This window comes from Montipora capricornis, chromosome 7 (genome assembly GCF_036669925.1).
Source record: "Montipora capricornis isolate CH-2021 chromosome 7, ASM3666992v2, whole genome shotgun sequence".
Lineage (NCBI taxonomy): Eukaryota > Metazoa > Cnidaria > Anthozoa > Scleractinia > Acroporidae > Montipora > Montipora capricornis.
In genome coordinates this window covers 42,161,542-42,186,441 of record NC_090889.1, presented here as the reverse complement: position 1 = coordinate 42,186,441, position 24,900 = coordinate 42,161,542, and the positions used below count along the sequence as shown (strand labels likewise).

At 39.8% G+C, this 24,900-nt stretch overlaps 1 protein-coding gene and 1 non-coding gene across 4 annotated transcripts in view; one reads left to right on the top strand and one right to left on the bottom strand.

Annotated features, from left to right (window-relative positions):
* Nucleotides 1–2,421: 2,421 nt before the first annotated feature.
* Nucleotides 2,422–24,900, bottom strand: part of LOC138057225 (exonuclease 3'-5' domain-containing protein 2-like) — a 31,302-nt gene continuing 8,823 nt past the window's right edge. The window contains exons 3-6 of one of the 3 annotated variants that reach the window (XM_068903277.1): nt 22,065–22,993; nt 15,965–16,267; nt 12,969–13,348; nt 2,422–2,946 (exon numbers count right to left, since the gene is read on the bottom strand). In XM_068903277.1, the coding sequence (XP_068759378.1) occupies nt 2,890–2,946; nt 12,969–13,348; nt 15,965–16,267; nt 22,065–22,993 (1,669 nt within the window). In that variant the 3' untranslated portion in view covers nt 2,422–2,889. Of the gene's footprint in view, nt 2,947–5,695; nt 11,277–12,968; nt 13,349–15,964; nt 16,268–22,064; nt 22,994–24,900 lie in introns of those variants that run through there. The other 2 variants (XM_068903278.1, XM_068903279.1) reach the window with 2 other exon arrangements.
* On the top strand, nt 19,018–19,091 carry Trnac-aca (transfer RNA cysteine (anticodon ACA)). Its single transcript has one exon. It is a non-coding gene; the product is annotated as a tRNA-Cys (tRNA).

Here is a 24,900-nt window from a genome sequence, read left to right as displayed (position 1 = left end):
ATGCATTTGATTTATTTGCCTTGATACGGATTTTACAGGTCATAATTTTTTTGTTGGCATCATAGGCAAGCCATGTGTATTTCGGCTGCCATTCACTTCTGAAAACACAGTCTTTCTTCAGTAAAAAAGCTTTTTGATCTTTGCTTGCTACGTTGTCTTCTCATTATCATCTTTACCAGCGTTTCGGTGAATCCTCTACACTTTTAGGGCGAAAGAATTTTTATTGGTTTACTAACTTAGAACAGACACCTATAAACCGATGCTTACAACTTCCCGCACCCTACAAGCGACTCATCGACGACATCAACAGACAAACAACACACTGATTTATTCTCACAGTACTACCCAACGTATTCTACGATACACGTACTGACCTTAGACCTGTAGACGGATCGAAACGCACCTATCACTGTTTAGTCTTCCCAGCCAATTACATCTATAGGCTCAACTGACAGTCGATCAATAACATCACGAATAAGCTGACCAATGACATCTACGACCGGAGTTCTTATAGTACCTGACGTTACACAAATCACTTGACTCTGAAGATGACTTCCTCTCAGGTTGTCGAAACGTCAGTCAATGTCATCTCAAACAGTCCTTCTCAGGACAACACTCACCCCGACGATCGTACTTTACTTAATAGTATGGCTATTACCGCTTGAACGTTCAAGAATGAATTATTCAGGCTTTACTTTCGTTACTGCTCAAGTAACAATAATTTGTGACTGCAACGATCCGCATTAAACTTGATTCTCTCCGCAGTCCAAAAATATATGGCTCGCATATATTAACTTTCGTTGTGGCAGTATTGTTATTCAATGGCTGTCTGTTGAAGCCACTGCGTGACCAAGTCTTAAAATCTTGCTAGCCAAATGTTCGTGTAGCTGTCGAGATTTTCTCAAAATTTATGTCAATCTTGTTGGTTCAATGATTCTCGCGAGACGAGACTCTCGTCTAGAGACGAGTGTCACGTCTCTGGAGATGAGATTCTCATCTCGTAAGAAACAAGGCGAGTCTGGTAACTTACGTGTGAGTACTGGTCATGACGAAGGATAAAAAAACGCTAAATAGGGAGAGACACCGTTTAAAAAAAAAACGAAATTCTTTGAATGTTTGGTGTGTTTAGAACATGACCAGCGGCATGACGTCACCAAATATCATATGCGCGCACGGAATATGCGCATAAACTTTCCAATCTCGTCCCCAGATTCCTGAAGCCGTTTCTGGAGATCCCGATAACGAAGAACATTTCGGGCCCGAAAGCTATTTGTGAACCTACAATCCACTTGTTTTGAAAAGCTTGTCTTTTAGTATGTTTTCACGATAACAAAAAGGAAAATGGTTGTGAACTTCGCTGACTCAAAATCTCTCCATTCTGCGGACACAAAGGGAATTGTAGCACCCGAAAGTTTCGATACTTTCAAGAAAAGGGGCCCCTGGGTAATCCTGAAACTCTTGGGCGCATTTCGGGTGACATAGAACGTTTTGTATCTTCAACAAACATATTATACCAAAAAAAAGGCTTCAAGTCATTTATTTTCGAAGGTCTTGAAAACTACCTCTTGGCATTTATACTTTCCTCCAGTTGTATATGCAAATAAAGTTAAAGTTATAAAGTTACCCCTGGTGCCAGTGGAATTTTTTTTCAAGGTCGGAGAGAACGCTCAGCCATTCCAAATCAACGGTCGAGGACGACTTTCAAAATCGATAAACGATTTTCGTCCTCGACCGTTGATTTGGAATCCTTGGGCGTTCTCCTTCCGACCTTGAAAAATAATTACTCTGGCACCTAGGGTTCTTGAAAACATGTTTAAAGATCAAATTTTCAGACCGAATAGGGCGATCCCATTTTCTAAGACTATTTTTCGAGGCTGAAAAGTTATAGGGGCTATTCAGAAACTGAGGTCCCTAGCTCCATAGAGCTAAGTCTCGGTTACTGGAATTAATTTACCGATAATAAAAAAAGCTCAAGATTCTTGGCTTTTAACTTTCAACCTCGTTCCCAGTGTCTCTCTATCGTCGAGAGACAAATAACAAAGGAGGCAGAGAAGAGAGACCCTGGGAACGAGGTTGCTTAACTTTTGTTTTCCTTCAGCATAAACTTGCATTGTTAATTATGCGCTGTTTAATAGGACACGGCCTACGAGTTTATTACACGGCTTCAAAAACACTCCACAAAAGCGTGTCCGAACAAAAGTTCATCTGGTGAGAGTTGCACATTGGCATACAAGAAGAACAAAGTATTCCTTATTAGCTTTATGTAAAGAATTCTAATGAGGAGTGTTTTAGCAGATTTTGCCTACAATACTCAAGCGAAAACTCGAACTTTATGATATTGGCACATTGGAACTAATTTCGGCAACAAAGGAACACAAGCATACTTCAGTATAAATGACACGCTTAACGCACACGGTGGAAATGAACATAGCGAACAAATTTAAACTTCGCATTACTATGTGTGTAGCAATATACATCATCACAAGTGAGGGTTAAACGATCTGCATCAATTTTTAAAAATGCTAGAAGATAAAAGAGAAGCACTGGTAACTAGGTTGTAGTAGAAATTACAATCATAGCTTAATATTATAATATGGCAGTCAGAAGAGAAACAGTTTTACACTACCAACGTTTACACTGAATGTTGGATTTAAGTTCTGAATCAACAATGTCTTTTTTTTTTATTTTACAATGAAGGCCAGACCTTCCATTTGCCAAAATCTCAAAATTGTCCCATTTGATGTTGTGACCGGTGGAAATGACATGATCTGCAAGAGCGGAGCTGTGACCAGCTGTACATGTCGGGAGAGCCTTGTAATGCGTCCCATCTTCCTGTCACACAATCTCCGTTTGGTTTTTCCAATGAAAAAAGCGTCACAATCCCAACAACTAGCTTTGAAGAGTCAGACGACTGAGATGGCGAGGAATCGAATACTGGTCGGACACCTGATGAGGAAAACGATATTTATGAAGAGTCAGACGACCGAGATGAAGAGGAATCGAACAGTGGTTGGAGACCTGACAAGGAAAACGATATTTATAAATAGTCAGCCGACCGAGATGACAGGAAATCGAACACTGGCTGGAGACCTGATAAGGAAAACGATATTTATGAAGAGTCAGACGACCCAAATGACAGGGAATCGAACACTGGTTGGAAACCTGGTAAGGAAAGCGATATTTATGAAGAGTCAGACGACCGAGATGACAGGAAATCGAACACTGGTTGGAGACCTGATGAGGAAAACGATATTTATGAAGAGTCAGACGACCGAAATGACAGGGAATCAAATACTGGTTGGAGACCTGATAAGGAAAACGATATTTATGAGGAGTCAGACGACTGAGATGGCAAGGAATCGAATACTGGTCGGAGACCTAATAAGGAAAGCGATATTTATGAATAGTCAGACGACCGAGATGACAGGAAATCGAACACTGGTTGGAGACCTGATGAGGAAAACGATATTTATGAATAGTTAGACGACCGAGATGACAGGAAATCGAACACTGGTTGGAGACCTGATAAGGAAAACGATATTTATGAAGAGTCAGACAACCGAGATGAAAGGGAATCGAATACTGGTCGGAGACCTGATAAGGAAAGCGATATTTATGAAGAGTCAGACCACCGAGATGACAAGGAATCGAATACTGGTTGGAGACCTGATGAGGAAAACGATATTTATGAAGAGTCAGACAACCGAAATGACAGGGAATCGAATACTGGTTGGAGACCTGATAAGGAAAAAAATATTTATGAAGAGTCAGACGACCGAGATGACAGGAAATCGAACACTGGTTGGAGACCTGATAAGGAAAAAAATATTTATGAAGAGTCAGACGACCCAGATGACAGGGAATCGAACACTGGCTGGAGACCTGATAAAAACAACGATATTTATGAAGAGTCAGACGACCGAGATGACAGGGAATCGAATACTGGTCGGAGACCTGATGAGGAAAACGATATTTATGAAGAGTCAAACGACCGAAATGACAGGGAATGGAACACTAGTTGGAGACCTGATAAGGAAAGCGATATTTATGAAGAGTCAGACGACCGAGAAGGCGAGGAATCAAATACTGGTTGGAGACCTGATGAGGAAAACGATATTTATGAAGAGTCAGATGACAGGGAATCGAATACTGGTCGGAGACCTGATAAGGAAAACGATGTTTATGAAGAGTCAGACGACCGAGATGACAGGGAATCGAATACTGGTCGGAGACCTGATGAGGAAAACGATATTTATGAAGAGTCAGACGACCGAAATGACAAGGAATCGAATACTGGTTGGAGACCTGATGAGGAAAACGATAGTTATGAAGAGTCAGACGACCGAAATGACAGGGAATCAAATACTGGTTGGAGACCTGATAAGGAAAACGATATTTATGAGGAGTCAGACGACTGAGATGGCAAGGAATCGAATACTGGTCGGAGACCTAATAAGGAAAGCGATATTTATGAATAGTCAGACGACCGAGATGACAGGAAATCGAACACTGGTTGGAGACCTGATGAGGAAAACGATATTTATGAATAGTTAGACGACCGAGATGACAGGAAATCGAACACTGGTTGGAGACCTGATAAGGAAAACGATATTTATGAAGAGTCAGACAACCGAGATGAAAGGGAATCGAATACTGGTCGGAGACCTGATAAGGAAAGCGATATTTATGAAGAGTCAGACCACCGAGATGACATGGAATCGAATACTGGTTGGAGACCTGATGAGGAAAACGATATTTATGAAGAGTCAGACAACCGAAATGACCGGGAATCGAATACTGGTTGGAGACCTGATAAGGAAAAAAATATTTATGAAGAGTCAGACGACCCAGATGACAGGGAATCGAACACTGGCTGGAGACCTGATAAAAACAACGATATTTATGAAGAGTCAGACGACCGAGATGACAGGGAATTGAATACTGGTCGGAGACCGGATGAGGAAAACGATATTTATGAAGAGTCAAACGACCGAAATGACAGGGAATGGAACACTAGTTGGAGACCTGATAAGGAAAGCGATATTTATGAAGAGTCAGACGACCGAGAAGGCGAGGAATCAAATACTGGTTGGAGACCTGATGAGGAAAACGATATTTATGAAGAGTCAGATGACCGAGATGACAGGGAGTCGAATACTGGTCGGAGACCTGATAAGGAAAACGATATTTATGAAGAGTCAGACGACCGAGATGACAGGGAATCGAATACTGGTCGGAGACCTGATGAGGAAAACGATATTTATGAAGAGTCAGACGACCGAAATGACAAGGAATCGAATACTGGTTGGAGACCTGATGAGGAAAACGATAGTTATGAAGAGTCAGACGACCGTTATGTCAGGGAATCAAACACTGGTTGGAGACCTGATAAGGAAAGCGATATTTATGAAGAGTCAGACGACCGAGATGGCGAGGAATCAAATACTGGTCGGAGACCTGGCAAGGAAAACAATATTTATGAAGAGTGGAGTGAGAAATGGGGAAGAGAAACGATTCGGAAATACGTCTGCGTTTGCAGGCTAACGACCGAGATGACAGGGAATCGAATACTAGTTGAAGACCTGATGAGGAAAACGAATTCCACGAGGAGTTAAAGAAGCCCAACTGGAAACAAGGAAATTTTTTACATTTCCATAGCTTCGTGATAGTAACACCATTGAAATAAATTTGAAACTCACGAGGAAACTTTTTAATGCGCAGTTGTGTTCTTTACAGTTATCTACAGACCACTTTCATTCTTTTGTATTTATGTTAATTAGACCTCTTGCCCTCATTTTGAAACAAATATTTTCTTGAAAATTTGCTCGTTGTAGCGAGGCTAGGATAGCTTATTAGCAATAACATAGAAGAATATTTTATTTGGCCGCCATCATGAAAAAGATCTATACATGATGATGTGATTTCACTGTAAGTTACAACTCTAGAATCTAAATTACAAAGCAGTTTCAAGAGGCCATTTCCGAGTTCATGTCTGCCTCCTCTTCAGAGCGAGTCTAACTTCACATCTGAATGAAAACTAATTAAGGACGGTGCCCTGCTAATTCAAAGGTATTTTTGCACGGTTTACTGAATATGTGGGAAATGCAGATCTTAACAAGTGTTATTGAAATCCAAAAAGAAAATTGGGGGTAACCACGCATTTTTCAAAGATAATTAATCAACAATATTTGTAAAAAGCTTTAAAAGACAAAGCAATGTATGGCGTTCTTTTCCAAATTGAAGCTTAATTATCTCTGAAAAATGCGTGGTTACCCCCAATTTTCTTTTTGGATACCAAGAGCACTTGCAAAATTCTATAGGAAATCCGAGTATCTCGAGATGCGCAGAACGTATGCGCAATAGCAATAGTAGGCACCGTTCTTATATTATGTTTCATTCTTATGTAAAGTAGAACTTTATTACCATCACAAAAACTTCACAGTTAGACTCGCTTTGAAGAGGAGGCAAACATGAACTCGGAAATGACTAATTCAGCATGCGCATGCACCGGAATGCTGAATGATCTTCTAAAAATTGACCACTGTAGAGAAAAGCTGACATTTCAACATTGGTCCGTTTTCAGATGCCACACAAACTGAAGCACGACAAAAACGAACTTGTTTTCACTACTAGTCTTTTTTTGTGGGCGAGGAATAAAGAAAAAACGTCCTAGAAAATTTGAAAATTCTTTGTCGTCAACTCTTTTCCTTCCAACCAAGGGGTAATTGGCACCAAACAGACAAAAAAGGAATTACAATTGGTTGGGTGGTCATTGTTTGGGCCTCTCTAGGAGTTAAAGGTAAAATAAAATCGGAATTTCGTTTCATTCCCAAGTATGTGTCCCTCGATTGACCAAAAGAATTTCTGTTGACTAAAAACTGGCCTACTTGCATTGCAGGGTCTACAACTTGTATGTGATACAAGTGATTCTGTCAGTATTGATGTGCTGATAGGAACAGATTATTACCGGTCTTTCTTCACTGGGAATATCATTAAGGGAGATCCCTATGGACCAGTAGCCCTTGCAACCAATTTGGTTGGGTTTTGTCAGAACCAACTGTGAGCTCAAAGTTGACAAGGTCATGCACAGTGAATTTGAGTTCAACGCATGTGTTAAAGATAGAGTCCACAGAGATAAGTGATATAAACGATGATCTGCAGACATTTTGGGACTTAGAAACTTTGGGCATTAATGGACATGAAACTTCAGTCTATGACAAGTTTTCAAATGACATCACATTTACTGGGAAGAGATACCAGGTCAGGTTACCTTTCAAGGACAATCAACTCATGTTACCAGACAATTATACGGTGGCATTGCGTAGACTGACAACAACAATTAAGTAACCTCAAGAACCAACCAGAAATTCTAAGGCAGTATGATGGTGTGATCAGAGAGAAAATGCACAGTGGTGTGGTTGAAATGGTACCACATGATCAAATACTACCGCCTGGAGATGTTCTCTATCTTCCACACAGGAGAGTTGTGAGACGTGACAGAGATACAGCTAAAGGGGGGAGTTGTATATGATACCTCATCTAAAGTGTTTGAGCCTACATTGGACCTTCCTCTTAATCCCTTGTTATTTGACATTTTGCTGAGATTGAACCTGAACACAGGGACTTTGTGAGATTTTTATGGGTCAAAGATCCAAACAAGGAAAGTCCGGAGGTCATGGCATTATGTTTTGCACATGTGGTGTTTGGTGTAAACTTAAGTCCTTTCATTCTAAATGACATAATCAGACACCATTTAAACACATGTTTGCCAGTTTACAGTACACTTGCAAGAGAGCTGTTGAAGACTTTATATGTTGATGACTATGTCTCTGGAAATGGTGACGTGGATAGTGCGTTCAAATTGTCTAAGGAGATAAAGCTCTGCCTTAAGTCAGGCGGCTTCAATATGAGAAAGTAGAGTAGCAATTCAGGAAGTGTGCTGAGATAACTGGAAAAAAAATGAAGCTTTCAGTGAGGTTTTTGAAAAGAGCAATAGAGCTAGAGTTGAAGATGAAGACGAAGGCTTCTCTAAATCAGTTTTAACGCAAAGCACAGAAAACCTTACCTTACCTTTTACCTTGGAACCCAACCCCATTCTCGTCACCAGAGCCTTGGATCGACCCAAGGCTCTGGAAAACTCTATGTAGGAGAACACCGTAGGATTCTTAGCCACAAATGGGCTATTTGAACCTTACGGCGCCTGCTCACTCCTCGTGCTAACATGAATGCACCAATTAGAGACGCTTTTGATTGTTCTTCACGAAAATCATTGAGAGGACACTTTGTTTCAAGGTTCCCTAGAGATTTTCCCTCCCTCAGTCAAGAGAAGAGCTCTGGGGTCGAGATTGAACCCAGCCCAAGATGAACTGATTTACGATTTGAAGAAGACAGTAGGAGATGTAGATGCCCAACTAGCAACAAGAAGATTGATTCTCAGTACAGCTACAAGATTTTTTGACCCCTTGGGATTGGTAGTTCCAGTAATTCTTCCGTTCGAGATGATGTGTCAGAAACTTTGCAAGGGTGGAAAAGACTGGGACGAGTTGGTTGATGCTGAACTCAATCACCAACGCCTGGCGACTCTATCGGATTTGAGACAGGCTGGAAGAGTGAGCTTTAAGAGATGTTATGCTGAGGGATTGAATGAAGACAAGGTCAAGTCAGTCCAACTTCACTGTTTTGCTGATGCATCGGAAAGGCTTATGGAGCTGTGGTCTACATTAGAGTAGAGTATGAGGCAAGGGTGGAATGTCAGATAGTATCTTCGAAGACAAGAGTTGCACCATTAGCTAAACAAACTATCCCTCCTCTGGACTTGATGTCCAACTTAACTGCGTCCAGATTGTTGAAGAGTGTGTGTCAAGCATTAGAATTGGCGATTTGTTTAACTGGACAGATTCTATGATTTCACGGTGGTGAATCACAAACACTGGCAAGAAGTACAAGCCGTTTGTCGAGAATCGAGAAGGAATTCACCCCCTGAGCAGTGGAGGTACTTTTCCAAAGCAGACAATCCAGCTGACATAGCGTCCAGAGGAATCAAGTCTACAGAATTGAAAGAAAGCAGCTTGTGGTTACATCGACCCGACTTCCTGTCTAAGAGTAGTGAGCAGTGGCCAGTTCAACTGACAGTTGTACCAGTCAGAGAAGAGTTGAGTGAACAGAAATCCTCTAAACCAGCTGTTTTCAGCTTAGTCACCACGTTCGTTGAAGGGAAGGAAGAAGAACCGAGTCTAGATAACTTAATCAATCCTGAGAATTACAGTTCTTTAAAAAGGCTTATGCTGTTGTTTACTGAGAAATTGAAGAAGACGAGGTCCAGGGAAGGAACGGAAGAAGATTTTACGAAATTGTACAGACAAGCAGAGATGTTGTGGATTAGGCACGTTCAGCAAGAGATCCTAAAAAGCGACAAGTATCCACAGATGAAGTCATCATTAGGCCTTTATCAAGACGAAGGGATACTACGACGTCAAGGAAGAATTGGCATGTCTTTCCTACTGTACGATACACGATTTCCGATGCTGTTGCCGAGAAGTCATTAATTCACTAAGTTGGTGATTGTTAATGACGGTGCCTTCTATTGTTATTGCGCATATGTTCTGCGTATCTCAAGACACTCGGATTTCCTATCAGCGGTGCTTATTAATACAGGAATAATTTTGCTCGGTTCAAAACTATTCGGAGAAAGCAGAACTTAGCATATGCTCTTGGTATTCAAAAAGAAAATTGGGGGTAACCATGCATTTTTCAGAGATCATTAAGCTTCAATTTGCAAAAGAACGCCAAAGCTTTTTACAAATATTGTCGATTAATTATCATCGAAAAAAGCGTGGTTACCCCCAATTTTCTTTTTGGATTTTAATATCACTTGTTAAGATCTGCTTTTCCCGCATATTCAGTAAACCGCGCAAAAATACATGTACCTTTGAATTAGTAAGCACCGTCCTTAAGTGTCATGATCAAGTGATGCACAATGGAGTGGCAGAGACCTTGGTTCAAGTTAAGTCAAGGTATTGGATTGAGAAGGGCAGACAAACGGTTAAGAGCATAATCAACAAGTGTCTATTGTGCAAGAAACTTAAGGGTCGTCCATATGAGAATGTCCCACAAATTTGCATTTACAAGTATAGTGGGAGTTGACATTGCGGGCCCCGTTTATGTCAAGGACGTTTATGACAAGAGCATGATATGAACAAGGCATACATCGTGTTAAGGCCCGTTTAAACGGTTTCAACATTTGACCAACATTCGTTCAACAAAAGTTGAACGGATGTTGGGCAAATGTTGGACGCAAAAACAAAGTTGTGCGGAAGCCGTCCAAATGGTTCCAACATTGTGCCAACCAAAGAACCAACACTTTCGTGAAATTTGATCGTGAGGAACTAGGGTCTAGAAACCAGTCTCTCTCGTCCAGATAAACTACGCCATGTTGTCTTTTGCGGTCTGATGTGAGCATGCGTGTGTTCTACAATTGTTGAACAGACTGTTCAAAGGGCTTCAACACCATTCAACATTTTCGAGAACAAAGGAAAAGTTGAATCGATGTTGAATGAAAGTCTAAACCGATTTAAACTTGATTCAACACGCTTTCAACATTTTCTACCCTTTCAACAATGTTGGACGACCTGTTCAAACACACCGAACATTTGGTTCAACAAAGTGTTGAAAACATGTTGAAGCAAATATTGAAACCGTTTAAACAGGCCTTTATACACAAGTGCCAGTTCATCTCAACTTCGTCCTGAGGCTGACAACCGAAGCTTTCGTGAGAAGTTTTGAAAGGTTTATTGCCAGACGTGGTGTTCCAAATCTTGTAGTGTCAGATAATGGATCCACTTTCAAGAGCGAAGAGCTGAAGAAGTTCCCAGCAGACCACTGCATACAATGGAAACTTATCGTCGCATTAGCTCCGTGGTAGGCAGGATTTTTTGAACGTCTCGTTAGATCAACTAAACGCTGTCTCAAGAAAACCTTAGGAACTGCGAGAGTTAGCTATGAAGAAGAAGCTCTCTGTTGTTGTGGAAATAGAGTGAATACTCACTTCACGACCTCTCACGTACGTGGATGATGAATTACAAAGTCCTTTGACGCCGTCACAATTGATGATTGGTTGTCGCCTGTTGAGTAAGGCAGGGAAAACTCCCTCGAAAGCACTTCAGACCAGACGTGAATTGCCAAGACGTCCGAACTATCTGACAACTGTTCTTTCGCAGTTTTGGAGACGTTGGCAGAAGGAGTACTTGACAGAGTTACGTGTCCATCATAATTGCCAACTGAAAAACAGACAACCAACCGTCAATGTAGGAGACGTTGTTTACATTCACAAGAACAGGACGCCGAGACTATTTTGGAATATGGGAGTGGTCAAATCCCTCATCACAGGACGAGATGGATTTCACCGATGCAGCAGTGGTGAGAACTCGTAGAGGAGCTAGATCGAGTAATCAATGTGACAAGACCCTTGAAGAAGTTGTATCCTGTAAAAGCTGGACTAGGAGTACATGAACGTCAGAACAGGAACATCAATTTTCCAATTACCTTTGGGGTAAACGCTGAACAAGAAAACATAGCTGAACATTAAGGATTACAAAATAGACAATGATGAAACCTCTCCTTTTTCTGTTTATGTCGTTACGAACTTCAGTCAAGTGTTTAGTTTGAATCCCTCTGTGTTTGAAATAGATTTGACATAAATTAGCATAATTACGTGTGGTGGGAAGAAAGTCATGTGTGAAGAGGGACTTACTCTGAGTTTTGATCGATCGTCGGATCACTTCGAGTGTTTAGTTGAGTATTGAGTATTAGATTCCGAAGGTGCTTGAGGCCTGAAACGGTCGGGTGAAGTGATAATACGTATGGAAAATTGTAAAGAGATCATTTACCAGGAAACGAGATAAATACACAAAAATATTCATTACGAAGGGATTCTTTGCGCTGCGAAAGTTCAATTGGAAGTTTGGATTTAGATGAAGGGAACGGTTACGAAAAAATTTAGAATTGGTGTCTGTAAGTCCAGTTTTCAACAGCTTCACGAGAATACCAATTGATAGAAAACAAAATCAAACTGAAACATATCTTCCAATAAACAATAAAACATTAATGACTTTAGGAGCCAAATAAGTTAAATCTTCAGTTAAGCATAAATTTAAATCATTCTCATTTTTCGTCTTTATATAATCACAATTTTCAATACAGTTTTCGCAAGCCCTATATACGGCTAATGTAGCCCCCACCCCCCACCCCCAGGCATACCCCGGGCATTTGACAAGAGGATAGCTCTGCATAGTGGGGAATTTGACACGAAAGAAAACCCATACTTTGTACCGAGCAGTAGCTTGTCTTTACTTTTTTTTTACGAAAAAATTCCCTTAAAGTCTCGAATGAGGATAAATCCAACCGTAAAGCGTTTGTGGGCGCTATTAAACTTTGTTGAACTTTTATTGAAAGGTAAGTAATCTTGACCTTTTTCTTCATTTTTGCCGTTTTATATCATCAGTATGTCGTGACGGCATGCTTCATCGATTTGCTCGATTGTTCATCAATCGTATTTGTTTACATATTATTGAAACATCAGTTTGTCAAAACTACAGCAGGTGAATCCTTCTGGAATGACTATTGACGCAAGTTTAACATCAACGGTTAACTGATCAAATAAAATTAAAAAATAATAATAAACGTTTCATAAGAACGGCCAAACTTGCTTCTTGCACGGAGGGTGGGGTATTTCACGCTTTGTGTGAGGCACTAAAGTGGTGGTATTTGACGGTGTAAACTGGCAACATGGGGGGGGAGTTGATCATATCATTTTGTAAAGGTCAAATGCCCAAGGGTTTGCCAGTGGGTGGGAGAGGGAGGATGGGCCCTCTTGGAATTGATTGATACATAACAAAACAATCACAGCCTTTAGAGAAAATTAATTACGTAAAGAGAACTTAAAGATGGAATTACAAAGAGTCATTACCGACCCCCAATTTTTCTTTCAAAGCTTCGTGACGATGATCCACCGACCATAAAGGTGGGAGGTACTTTGGGTGCATGGTATCAACAAAGTGCTTTCTCCACATCTTTTCAAATTCCAGTAGTTTCCCTTCTTCACGAACTCTTTTCACCACTTCACGTCCATGTGACACAAAATTAGCATTTTCCTTACGGGTTTCCATTGCTGCAGCCTGCATGATGATTTCTTGAGTTAAAACGGGTGCATTGAAGTATTTCTGCACAATTATTGACAGTTCCTGGCGTCTGTCCTCTGGTATTTTGTTACCGGCATAATTTAAAGCTCTTGCAGCTGACTTCACTTTCCTTAGAACTGGATCTTCCACAAGTCGACACACAGCAGCATTTCCTTTAAAAAAAACGAAAAATCAAAGTGGCTATGAGTCACTGAACTCGGAAAATTAATTGCTACGAATACCACCGATCTGTGGAATGGGCCCGACTTACTGAGTCACTGCCCCGCCCACTTTCACTTGTAAATAGTTCAAATCCTTGAGAGGTGTTGTGCTCGATGCTACCTTTTAGGCCAGCAAACAAAACTTACACTCGAAGTAACAGCGAGACCGTGGTTGCACTTGCAACCTCTTCGCTGGACAAGAACAAAACATATCTTTCCATTGTTCTGTTTCGGTACACCTTAACGGCGAAAGCACACCGTCAGAAAGGAATTTCATCCAAATGTTTAACTGAAGTGGCAGTCACTCAATAATTCAGACCCATTCCACAGAACGGTGGTTTTCGTAGTATGAAAGGTGAAAATGTTGAGCCTCGTTCCCAGGGTCTATCCTCTCCCCTTTCCCAAGAGAAGGAGAAGAGACCTTGGAAACTAGGTGGTTTGCACTTATTCATTGGTCAATGGCAATATTATTCAACAATAAGAGTGTGGGGCTGTTACAAAGATGAGTATTAAGTTACTCTTTAATAGTACTGTAGTAGGTTAGGTAGCACACACAGGAAGTGGACCTATGGTGTACGAAAACTGTGACCGCAAAATGGCACATACTGCAATTATAGCAACAATTTGTAATTCAATTCTAATTCAAATTCTAATTCTATTCACACTACTCAAAGCATTTACACATAGTTTATTTAACAATTATTCGCCGAAGGCGAAGTGATTATTGGTGAATACTCACCGATAATCACTGAGCCTGAGGCGAATAATTGTTTTAGTATAAATACACAGGTGATTATTTCAAAAAAGAGAAAAAAAAAAAACATTTCAACGCTAAAATCATCTTCACTTACAGTGGCAAAATGACTACTGGCAGCCATTTTGTGTGTCGAGGTGATTATCAGCTGATAATCCAAGATAGCGAGCCAATGAGAGCGCGCGATTTTGTATAATCACCTGTGTATTTATACTAAATTGTGACCCTCCATATGATTTTAGGGACAAAGGTGATAGCACGCTCCCAACACGCTTCCACTTGAAAACAATAGAAACTGACTAAAACACGCTTGCTGAGCACACTAGAGCACACATTAATGAGCTTATGCTTTTGTTTCATGTAACACACTTGAAACAATACAGCGTGAGCACGCAAACACGGAAAGCGTGTTAATTATTAATGAAACCTAGCGTGCGAGAGGACACAGCACACTAGTGTGTTAGTGTGCAGCACGCATGTTAACTCAACCTGAATTATTATAATTAATAAAAAAAAGAAACGAATTTGTACAAAACAAATTGATGTCAGTTTTTCAAGCGTCTGCCCTCTTATTGACAATGAATTTTGTCACAACATTGTCAAAGTAGTCTGCGGATCCAATCGGCTATCGCCTCGTGGATCCACAGCTACTTTGACAATGTTATGACCAAAGTCATGATCAATAACAGGACAGATGCATGAAAAACTGACATCAATTTGTTAATCTTACCCCCTTGGTCCATCAAAAATAATTAATAAGGTGATAATAGATGACATTCGGTTATAATTTCTTTTTTCGTCACTATGGTAATTTTTTGCCGCTCTTGAGAATTGCACATTCATTTTCCGTATACTACCTCCTATATAGTCTATTAGTTTTTCATTGTACAACTCAAAAAGGCATAATTTTATTGTTTGACTCTACTGCTAAAAACTGAAAATAACCCTGAGAATAGTAGATAGTCTCTTGATTGAAAGGAAGTTAGATCGAGAGTATTTACACCTACGATACACTTTTGGTGGCCTAGTATTTTAGTATGGTCTAGCAACAAGCCAAAGTCATGTACCATAAGACGGTTTCTCACCCGGCTCCATGACTGACTTGACTGTCCTCCATTAGTGCCTCACAAAACCCTAATGTATGCGCAAGCACTATGCACAAGTCAGGGGACTAACATAAAAAAAATCAACACCATCTGATGGACGGAACCATAGGAGTGACAGCCAGCTCCCCTCCAATAACTCTGAAATGGCTTTGTCATTTTCCAGTTAAAAATGGGCAATGGGCAAAGGCTTCGAAGTGTGTGCAACTCCAACATATTTTACACATTTTCTAGATACATGTCGGACCAGTATTTGCCTCATCTGCTTAGTCATCTCAGATTTGTGGCAACTACTCTTCCACGGACTCAAATGTTTTCAAAAGATGTCCTGCCTTTGGAAATTCAAGGGAACAAGGACATTTGTTTATTAACATTATGAAACTCCCAATGATTGAACTGGCACATCTAAATGCACTCAGTTGAGCACACAAGCAGTTTGACCTTAAAATACCTTCTTTACCGAACAGTGGATGTCAATGTTGGAACTCGCCAAATAAAGCTTTAACAAATACTTAATGACTCATGTGCCCAGCAGCTAATTTTAATCAAACAGAAAAACTTAATTTACATGCAAGTTAAGCAGACCAACAGTAGCAACCTTTCCTCTCCAACAAATCTTGCTTGTTGGGGAGAAAAGATTGTGTGACAAGCCAAAAGAAATTCCGCGCAGGAGTCACCATATACTACATCAATTGTAGACTATGAACTTACCCAGTGGTGCATTATACTTGATCGCCAGTTCCTTTCTGAGTTGGTCATCATGGTGATTAGCCAGGCAGTGACACTTTGGACATGTCAATAAAATATCATGCGAGTGATGATCTTTCATCACAAGTGGAAAGTGACGGCGGTAATCATGAGGAACAACATTCTTCCTCATATAACTTTCATCACTTCCACACACAACACAAACATTGTCTTTGAAATTGAGGTAATAATAGTCTTCTGTGCCTGGTCTTCCCGCAGGTTCAAAATTTAGCTGGACTGTGTAAGGATCGAGGCTTGTAAGGTGTCCTATTTAAAATAATAATCATTATTATAATTGTAATAATAATAATAACAACTTTAATTAGTTTTTATTATGAGCTCGACAATGAAGCAGATTAGAAACAAGTACATCCCAATCCAGAAGAGTCGAGAGAGTTCTGGAATAGAATTTGGAGTGACACTTAAGTGTGCACAAGAATAATGCGAAACGAAGGATTTGAGGAGTGAGGAGATATGCTCTGCCAGGAGGATATAGCAATCAATATGGACAAGCTTAGGATGATTCTTAACAAGGTTCCTAATTGGAAATCTCCCAACCCTGACTTGGTCCAGGGATTCTGCTGAAGAACTTTAAAAGCGTTCATGACAGATTGGTTGAACAACTCAACCCTTGTTTGGAGGCAGGAAAAGTGCCCTTATGGATGACCAATGGAAGAACTCTCTGTTCATCAAGGAAGTAAGTTTGGGTAGTGTAGCTCACAACTTCAGGCTCATCACGTCCTCCATTGATGTGGAAATTACTAACTGGCATTATAGCTGAAGATGCCTACTGGTACCTAGATGACTGGAAGCTTTTACCTGAGGTGCAAAAAGGAGCCCGCAAAAGATCTAGAGGGACCCACAATCTCCTGTTTATAGACAAGCTAATTATGCAGAATGCTAGCTGGCCAGAAGAACCTTTTTATGGCTTGGATCGACTGTCAAAAGGCGTACGACATGCTACCACACTCTTAGATAAAGGAATGTCTAGACATGTTTGGGATAGCAGACAACGTCGTGAAGAGGCTTCTTTCCAACAGTATGGAGAAATGGAGGATCAAGCTGTATTCTTCCTCAACAATGAGAGGTGAAATTGAGATCAAGAGGGGTATATTCCAAGGAGATTCCCTATCACCTCTGTTGTTTGTGGCCTCGATGATACCGTTAAGACTACTGCTCAGGAAGACCAAGTACAGATATTACCTCAAAGGCAAACAAGTGAACCATCTACTTTACATGAATGATCTTAAGCTGTATGCAAAGTCTAAAAAAGGTTTGGAATCCTGGTGAATCCTGTCCGAGTGTTCAGTGCGGATAATAGAGATGGACTTTAGGGTGACAAAATGTGCAAAGTTGGTAGTACATAGAGGAAAGATTGTCAAATCCGCGGGAATTAAGAATCAAGAATCTGGAAGAGGGAGCCAGTTATAAATACTTGGGTTTCCTGGAGGCAGATGAGGTCCAGCAAAAATAAATGAAGATCAGCCTAATGAAAGAATACTTCAGAAGAGTGCGTAAGCTGTTACAATCAAAGCTGGGCGGCATCAACATCATGGGCTGTCTCTCTCCTAAGGTATATGTACTCAGCAAGTTTTATTGAATGGACCCGAGAAGAGTTGAGATCATTGGACAAAAGAACACGGAAAACACTAACTACGCACAGGGCGCTCCATCCAAGGGATAGCGTAGTACAATTATACCTGCCAAGAAAAAGAGGTGGTTTAAATAGATGACTTGTGTCAACAGAAGTCTGTGTGGACCAAGCAACAATAGGGCTCACAAGCTATGTAGCTGGGAGTGGAGAGAGCCTGCTGTCTACAGCATGGAAAGGAATGAAGAATGAATACTGCGGAGGAAAGTTGTGATGAGTTTAAGAAGAGGTAGACAGAAGAACGGATCAAGGAGGTGACAGAGAAGAAGCTCCATGGACATTTTCTGAGAGAGATGAAAGAAACAGCGAGTGAGAAAAGTTGGAAGTGGCTTCAGAAGTGCCACCTAAAGAAGCAGACCAAAGGTCCTTTAATGGCAGCACAGAGTCAATCTCTGAAAACAAAGGTGATTAAGGCCAAAATTGACAACACACAAGAGGATTCGCTTTGCAGATTATGCAAAAAAAGTGATGAAACTGCCAGCCATCTTGAGTGAATGTGAATATTTTGGGACTTTGGCTCCCTTGCAATAGACCACATATTGTAGTGGTCGATAAGAAGAGGAGAGTGTGTCAGAGAATTGACGTTGCTTGCCAAGGAGATAGTCGCATCCTGCTGAAAGAGGAAGAAAAAACCAATGAGTATCGAGACTTTGCAAGGAAGGTGAAGGCCTTGTGGAAAATGAAGAAAGTGACTGTCACTCTGGTTGTAATAGGAGCATTGGGTAGAATTACGGAGAATTTTGAGGGCTACATGAAGATGATTAATGTGGGCTTTGGGCATGGTGCGGAAGACATTCTTGCTAGGATTGGTAAGAATCCTAAGAAGAGTTCTGGAGTGCTGAGACTGCTTGTTGCATTCAGACAGGGATTCATCAGTGATTGTACACTGTGGATGGAAACACATAATAATAATAATAATAATAATAATAATAATAATAATAATAATAATAATAATAATCATAAGTTGATATGCATTAATGTGACAGCACGATGCTGTTAGTGAGTTTCAAAATGTGTCAGTCAATACTTGGCTGTGTAGCCGCGCGATGCGGCTACATCGCGCGGCGATGTTAACACACTCACTTTGTAAATGGTTTGAACCCAGGAGTCATATCATAAAGTAAAGTACGATCGTCCGGGTGAGTGTAGTCCTGAGAAGGACTGTTTGAGACACTGTTTGAAACAGTCCTTCTCAGGACTACACTCACACTCACTTTGGAGGTTGGTTGGCTGCATCTTGATATGCATTAATGTGACAGCGCGATGCTGTTAGTGAGTTTCAAAATGTGCCAGTCAATACTTGGTTGTGTAGCCGCGCGATGCGGTTCCACTCGAGACCCACAAATTGACCCTTGCTTACCATGGAGTCTCCAGTAGCTCAGTGGTTAGAGCATCCGACTACATCACGGAGGGTCGTGGGTTCAAATCCCATCTGGGACTCAGATATTTTTCCAAGTCTACATTTCTCCTTACATTTAATATCATTGTTGTTGTTTCATCGTTAACACAATAATAATAATAATAATAATAATAATAATAATAATAATAATAATAATAACATGTACACAATATGGGAGAATATGGGAGAACTAAATGTAGTGGACTAATGCAAATACTGCATTTTAATTGGCTACGCTACTAGAGGACTATTAGTAATAGTCCTTGAGTAGCGAAAAGCATGATGCTTTCTTTCATTTTATTCCCAAATACACATTTCTTCAACTTGCATTTGCTAAAATTTAATTTATATTATTCCCTTTTCTGTCTGACTAGTTGGGTGAATAGTTGGGTCAATAGCCCATTTGGCTTTTATAGCCTCATGGGCTATTGACCCATAGCCCTGTCTAACTGTTAAATATCACATATGTACAGCCCCCTTGTGTAGATTATGAGGTGAGAAGGTTGAGAATGTCGATCATGTTGTGAGCGGGTGTAAAAAGTTAGCTCAGAAGGAATACAAAGGAAGATATGACAATGTTGTGAAGGCAGTCCACTGGGAATTGTGTGAGAAATACGGATTAGAGCGGAGCAAAAAGTGGTATGAGCATACACCTGAGAGTGCAGTGGAGAATGGAAGAATCAAGATCTTGTGGGATGTCTGTGTCCAATGTGACCATTATTGGAGCTAGAAGGCCTGACATTGTAATCATCGATAAGGAAGACAAGAACTGCTTTATTGTTGACATCACTATCCCTGGAGATTTAAGACTCAGTGAAAAAGAGGGTGAGAAGGTTGAAAAATACCAAGGCCTGAAGAGAGAAATTACGAGAATGTGGAATTTGAAAAGTGCTCGGGTAATACCTATAATAGCCCACTTTCGATGTATTAAAATTCAGTTCTAAAGAAAAGGCACCATCTAGAGGTTCTAGGGAATAAACTACAAATCCTTATATTTATTTCCCAGACCCTCAAGATGATGCCTTTTGTTAGAACTGAATTTTAATAGTTATATTGAAATTGGTCTATTGCTGGCGCCCTAGGTGGAGTAACAAGAAAGTTAGGCGACTGGGTCTGGAAACTGGGCATTACACTCCGAACAGCATTCCTACAAAAGCCTGCACTATTAGGAACAGCAAGGATTCCGAGAACTGTACTTGATACATAATCCTCAGGTTTTTATGGTGGCAAAGATCAGCCTGTGAAGGTGGAATAATAATAATAATAATAATAATAATAATAATAATAATAATAATAATAATAATAATAATAATAATAATAATAATAATAATAATAATAATAATAATAATAATAATAATAACCCTATCCAATCATGGCTATGCTGTAAATCTACTGGGTCTCCTGGTCTGGAAAATTTGAAGCCAATTTTTGGGCACTTGAAGTTATTGCAAGTTGAAAACACCACACTCCACAAAATTAACTAAAACAGCTTAAACAGAAAGCTGGGGATACTTAATTTTTTTGTGTTGCCTTCACCATTTTTCCAGAATTTTTCTACATTAATTTTGTTTAAAAAGAAAAAAAAATGTATTCCAAAGGTGAGGTGGCTGAGAGAAACAGAGAAATCAGGAAAAGGGAATTTATTACTACAAAGCTATCAGTGATTCAGTTTTTACTGGGTTACCTGTAGAAATTATTACTTTGCATGTCTCCAGTGTCACAATTTGTGTTTCCACCCATCAAAATAAAAGTAGGGGCAATGATAGCTCTGAAACTGAGATCAACACAAAGAGCACACAATGTTACTTGGTGACATCACAAAACAGCAAGCGAAATCCGAGAATAAATGGGTCTACAAGATCTCCTGACCACTATCACAAGACTAAAATGGCAATGGGCCAGTCTCTTAGGGCGAATGAATGATAATAGGTGGATGTACCATGCTACAATTTGGACTGCAAGAGGAAGCAGATTAAGACGTAACAGAGAGCGTTTGGGTGTTGACATGACAACACTCAAAAAGTAACAGGCAACAACTGCAAATGCTAAGCGTAGCAATGGCAAACATGGAAACGTTGTGAGGAGGCCTATAAAGACGTTCGTTGTCATAGACGACAAGGGCGGATGATGATGATGATGATGATGATGAAAGTTCTTGAGTGGATGATCCATAGAAAACAACAAGCTTCCACCTCATAATATATTAAATGAAATTTTCTCTATATAATACATATATCTTATTACAAATGTAGATGTTTTGGTGTGTAGTACTGCTGAGTATTTTTACGAGTTGTGCTTTATTTTGACAAGCCCACTAGGGTGAGTCAAAACACAAACAACGAAGAGAAAATAATACTAGCAATATTACACACCAAAACATCTAACAAGCTATTTCTTATACAACTTTTTTGCACTAATTTTTTAGCAGATGTATTGTAAACAAGCGAGAACGTGTGACAGATTTGTGCATGCAAACTGGGCAACGTCAGCACACTAAACGAGTCAAACCAATTCTCTACTGTACAATAACCAAGTGTACAAATAACTGACTGTACAATATCATGGAATAATTTTGTATGTGTGTTGTTCGTGCGTTTTTTTGTAGAATAACTAATACAGTTGAATAATAAAATAAATTATTGTACATGACCATTTAAACATAAAATTTAGATGAGAGATTGTCTAGATTTCCTTGTCTGCTTAGTAGTTCTACAAGCAGAATGAAGAAGAAGTACATGTACATGAAAACATGGTTTAAGTGAACTTGTCCCAGTCATTAACAAGGAAGATGCAGGGATCCCACAATGAACAGTAACAATAACAATAATTCTCAAAAATTTGTCTTTTTTGTCATTGAGATAAAGAGATCCAGTAGAACCAAAGACGTCTGAAGAAATCATACACAAGCTCAGTTTCATCATACAGTGTGCAATGCCAGCTTCCTTTCCAAACACAAGGTTTTGAATAAAGACCAAATCTAAACTTAAAAACTAAGAAATGACTGAACATCATACCTATTCCTCTCTCGATGTACCAGTCCGCCTTCTTGCGATCCAGAGTACAAAGTCTGGATCCATCAGGAGCTGCCAGCATGCAGTTCATGTACAGTGGTGTTTTTCTTGTTGTGCCTTTTTTATAAGGCTTTGGAGGCTTCTCTGCACTACAAGAACTAAATTCATCTTTTTCATCCTCATCGTTTGAGACAAAGTTCTTTTTTTTTTCCCTGAATGCAATGTCCACCACACCCTGACACAGAGAGCCTGCTCTTTGAGTAAAGCATGGGTCTCTAAGAAAATTGGTAACCTCATCCATGAAAAGGTATCCTTCCATCTCAGGTGACTCAAACTTGTTGAGATCTACTGTAGCTTCATAACAAATTTTAGAATCACCACACAAAGCTTCTTTTAATGCTAATCTGTCACGAAGAAACTTATCATCACTGATATTTCCAAAATTCAAACCCTCCTGCATGGGATTCTTATTTTTCAAAGATTCTAACCTAAAAGTATTGAGATGTTGTTTGAAAGCTGGTTCTTCAGGCAAGTAATACTCTGGACTGTCTCCTGACTGATTCAGTGTGAAATCTGTTTTGTTGTTCTCCACATCACAATTGTTCAATACACAAGAAGACTGTTCAGTGTGTTCAAACTTGTGGCAAGCACCTTGAGAATTCCAATCATTTTCAGTTTCAAAATGGTTCTCGTTCACTGGACAAAAAACAAGTGAATCATACATGCCTCTTTCATCCTTGTTGTGCCTTGTCTTCATGTTAACCAACCTAAGAAAGATATGACTTGCAACCAATGCATCATTCATGGCATATTCAATCTGCGGTATGCTGAATTCTGCAGCTTCCCAGTTGCTGCATCGAATTCTCCAGGACTTATCCATTCTAACACCCAATATTTTCTTGGCTAAGGCATCAAGACTCATCTTCTGGAAACTGAAAAGTAAACCAGGTAAGACTTGCATGTATTTACCAGAAACCACATAAAAATAACTCCATACAAGTAGTACCTTTAGAATACATGTGGAGGATGTAGCACAATGGCAGATCTCTGAGAAGGGGGCAACTCAAAGTGCTTCTTTTCTATCTACACTGTAAGCCATTTTAAGAGATAAACATGTTACAGTAGTCTGTATGAAAAAAAGAATGCTTAATTTAATACTATTTTCAAATATCTCTTTTTGTTCCAGAGATATTCAAGTTTTTCAAATATGCAAATTAGCTAAGTGATGACACCACAATTACTCAACCAAATTTTGATCATACACTGTATATGATGAAAAGAGATATCTCAGCCAATTTGTATCAGAAGTGCTTGATTCTTTGCAGTACGATTCTAGTATATGTGCTCCACAACATGAGCATACCAGTTTTGTTACCATAGAAACTTACTGGGTTTCAGACCTCCCAGATATTAAAGGCTTTGCAGGCCACCATTGCGTTCCATTTTGATACTTGCCAATGGTGTCTCATCTGCATGATCCTGCATTCATATAAATATGTTAGGTTGAGTTTGTGGTCTTGTTATATGTTTTTCTAGCTCAAAGATCACCAAAAATATTGAAATCATGTTGAAGGGGACTGAAAAAGAGTGAGTTGCCATGGGAACCAATTTCTTTATAGCCATCAGTGTGTTACCTATTAGCCAGCACCAAGTTTCAATGTTCTCTGTTGCAGTGACGGAGATACATGACATGTAGCTCTATTTCTATTTTTATTTTGCACCTTTAACAAACACGGGTAAAATGAAGCGCAACGCTCCTAAACACGTTCGCCAAAATCATAAACAAGTTGTTATGTCTTTACAACTTTCAGAATATCTAAATAAAAATTGTTATACATTCCATGAATGACGATCAATTTTCCGATCGATAAAAGCTGCACAACAGAGTTTCTTTGTTCTCCTATCAAAATTAAAATCCATTGAAATCACTTTCATCAACGTCACTTTCACTAAAGGACCACGAGGAGCAATGGCTATTCCGTGCAAGCTGTGTTGGATGTCTTCGAACAACTGAGACATGTTAAAAAACTTGATGTGCTCATTGCTCCAGAGAAAATCAAGATTCTTCGAAGATATGGACTTAGTGTTTAGTTACATGTGTTGTATTGAAAGCGAACACTAAAACGCCAATTTAGTGTACGACTGTGAGATCTCTTGCATATTAATGAGGTGTCAAAACACTTGTACCCGTGTATAGGCCAGGCCTTCTTTTTTTACGCGATGGTGCGATTTCGCACAATCGACCTCAAATCGCATCCGATTGCACAATTCACGAAAAATCGCATAATTCACAAAAGGACGCACAAAATTCATAAAATGAAACATAAATCAACACATTTCTTAGAAATTCCTGCACAAATACCCCATTTTTAAGATGATACATCTTGGAAAAAGGCTAAAAAACCTTCGTCACCTTTGATTTTGTAAACATTCGAAGTTCAACACGTTATTGTTCATGTCGAGGACCTGGTACGAGTCTCCTTCTATTGGTGCAACACAAACACGCTCTTATATACATGTACACACCACTGAAATGACACAGTTGCCCTCTCTAAGAGAAGAGATTTGTGAAAAATAAGCGAAGTTGTAAGTTTTTCGGCAAAATGTAGTTTCTTTAGTTGAAAACTGATAAAAACTTACTCATAGATGAGTTTGTTGTGAAAACGCTCGCTTTTTCTTCGACGAAGAAGGAAGTTCCCACCTTCCGCCCAATCTGACAGCTCACGATTGACCAATGCATAGTTAGTAGACTACTAACTATGACCAATGCAAGAAAGTACCTCACAGGTACGCTCCTACGCGGACGATGGAATGATGTTTTTCTCGTCGTGCAATATTA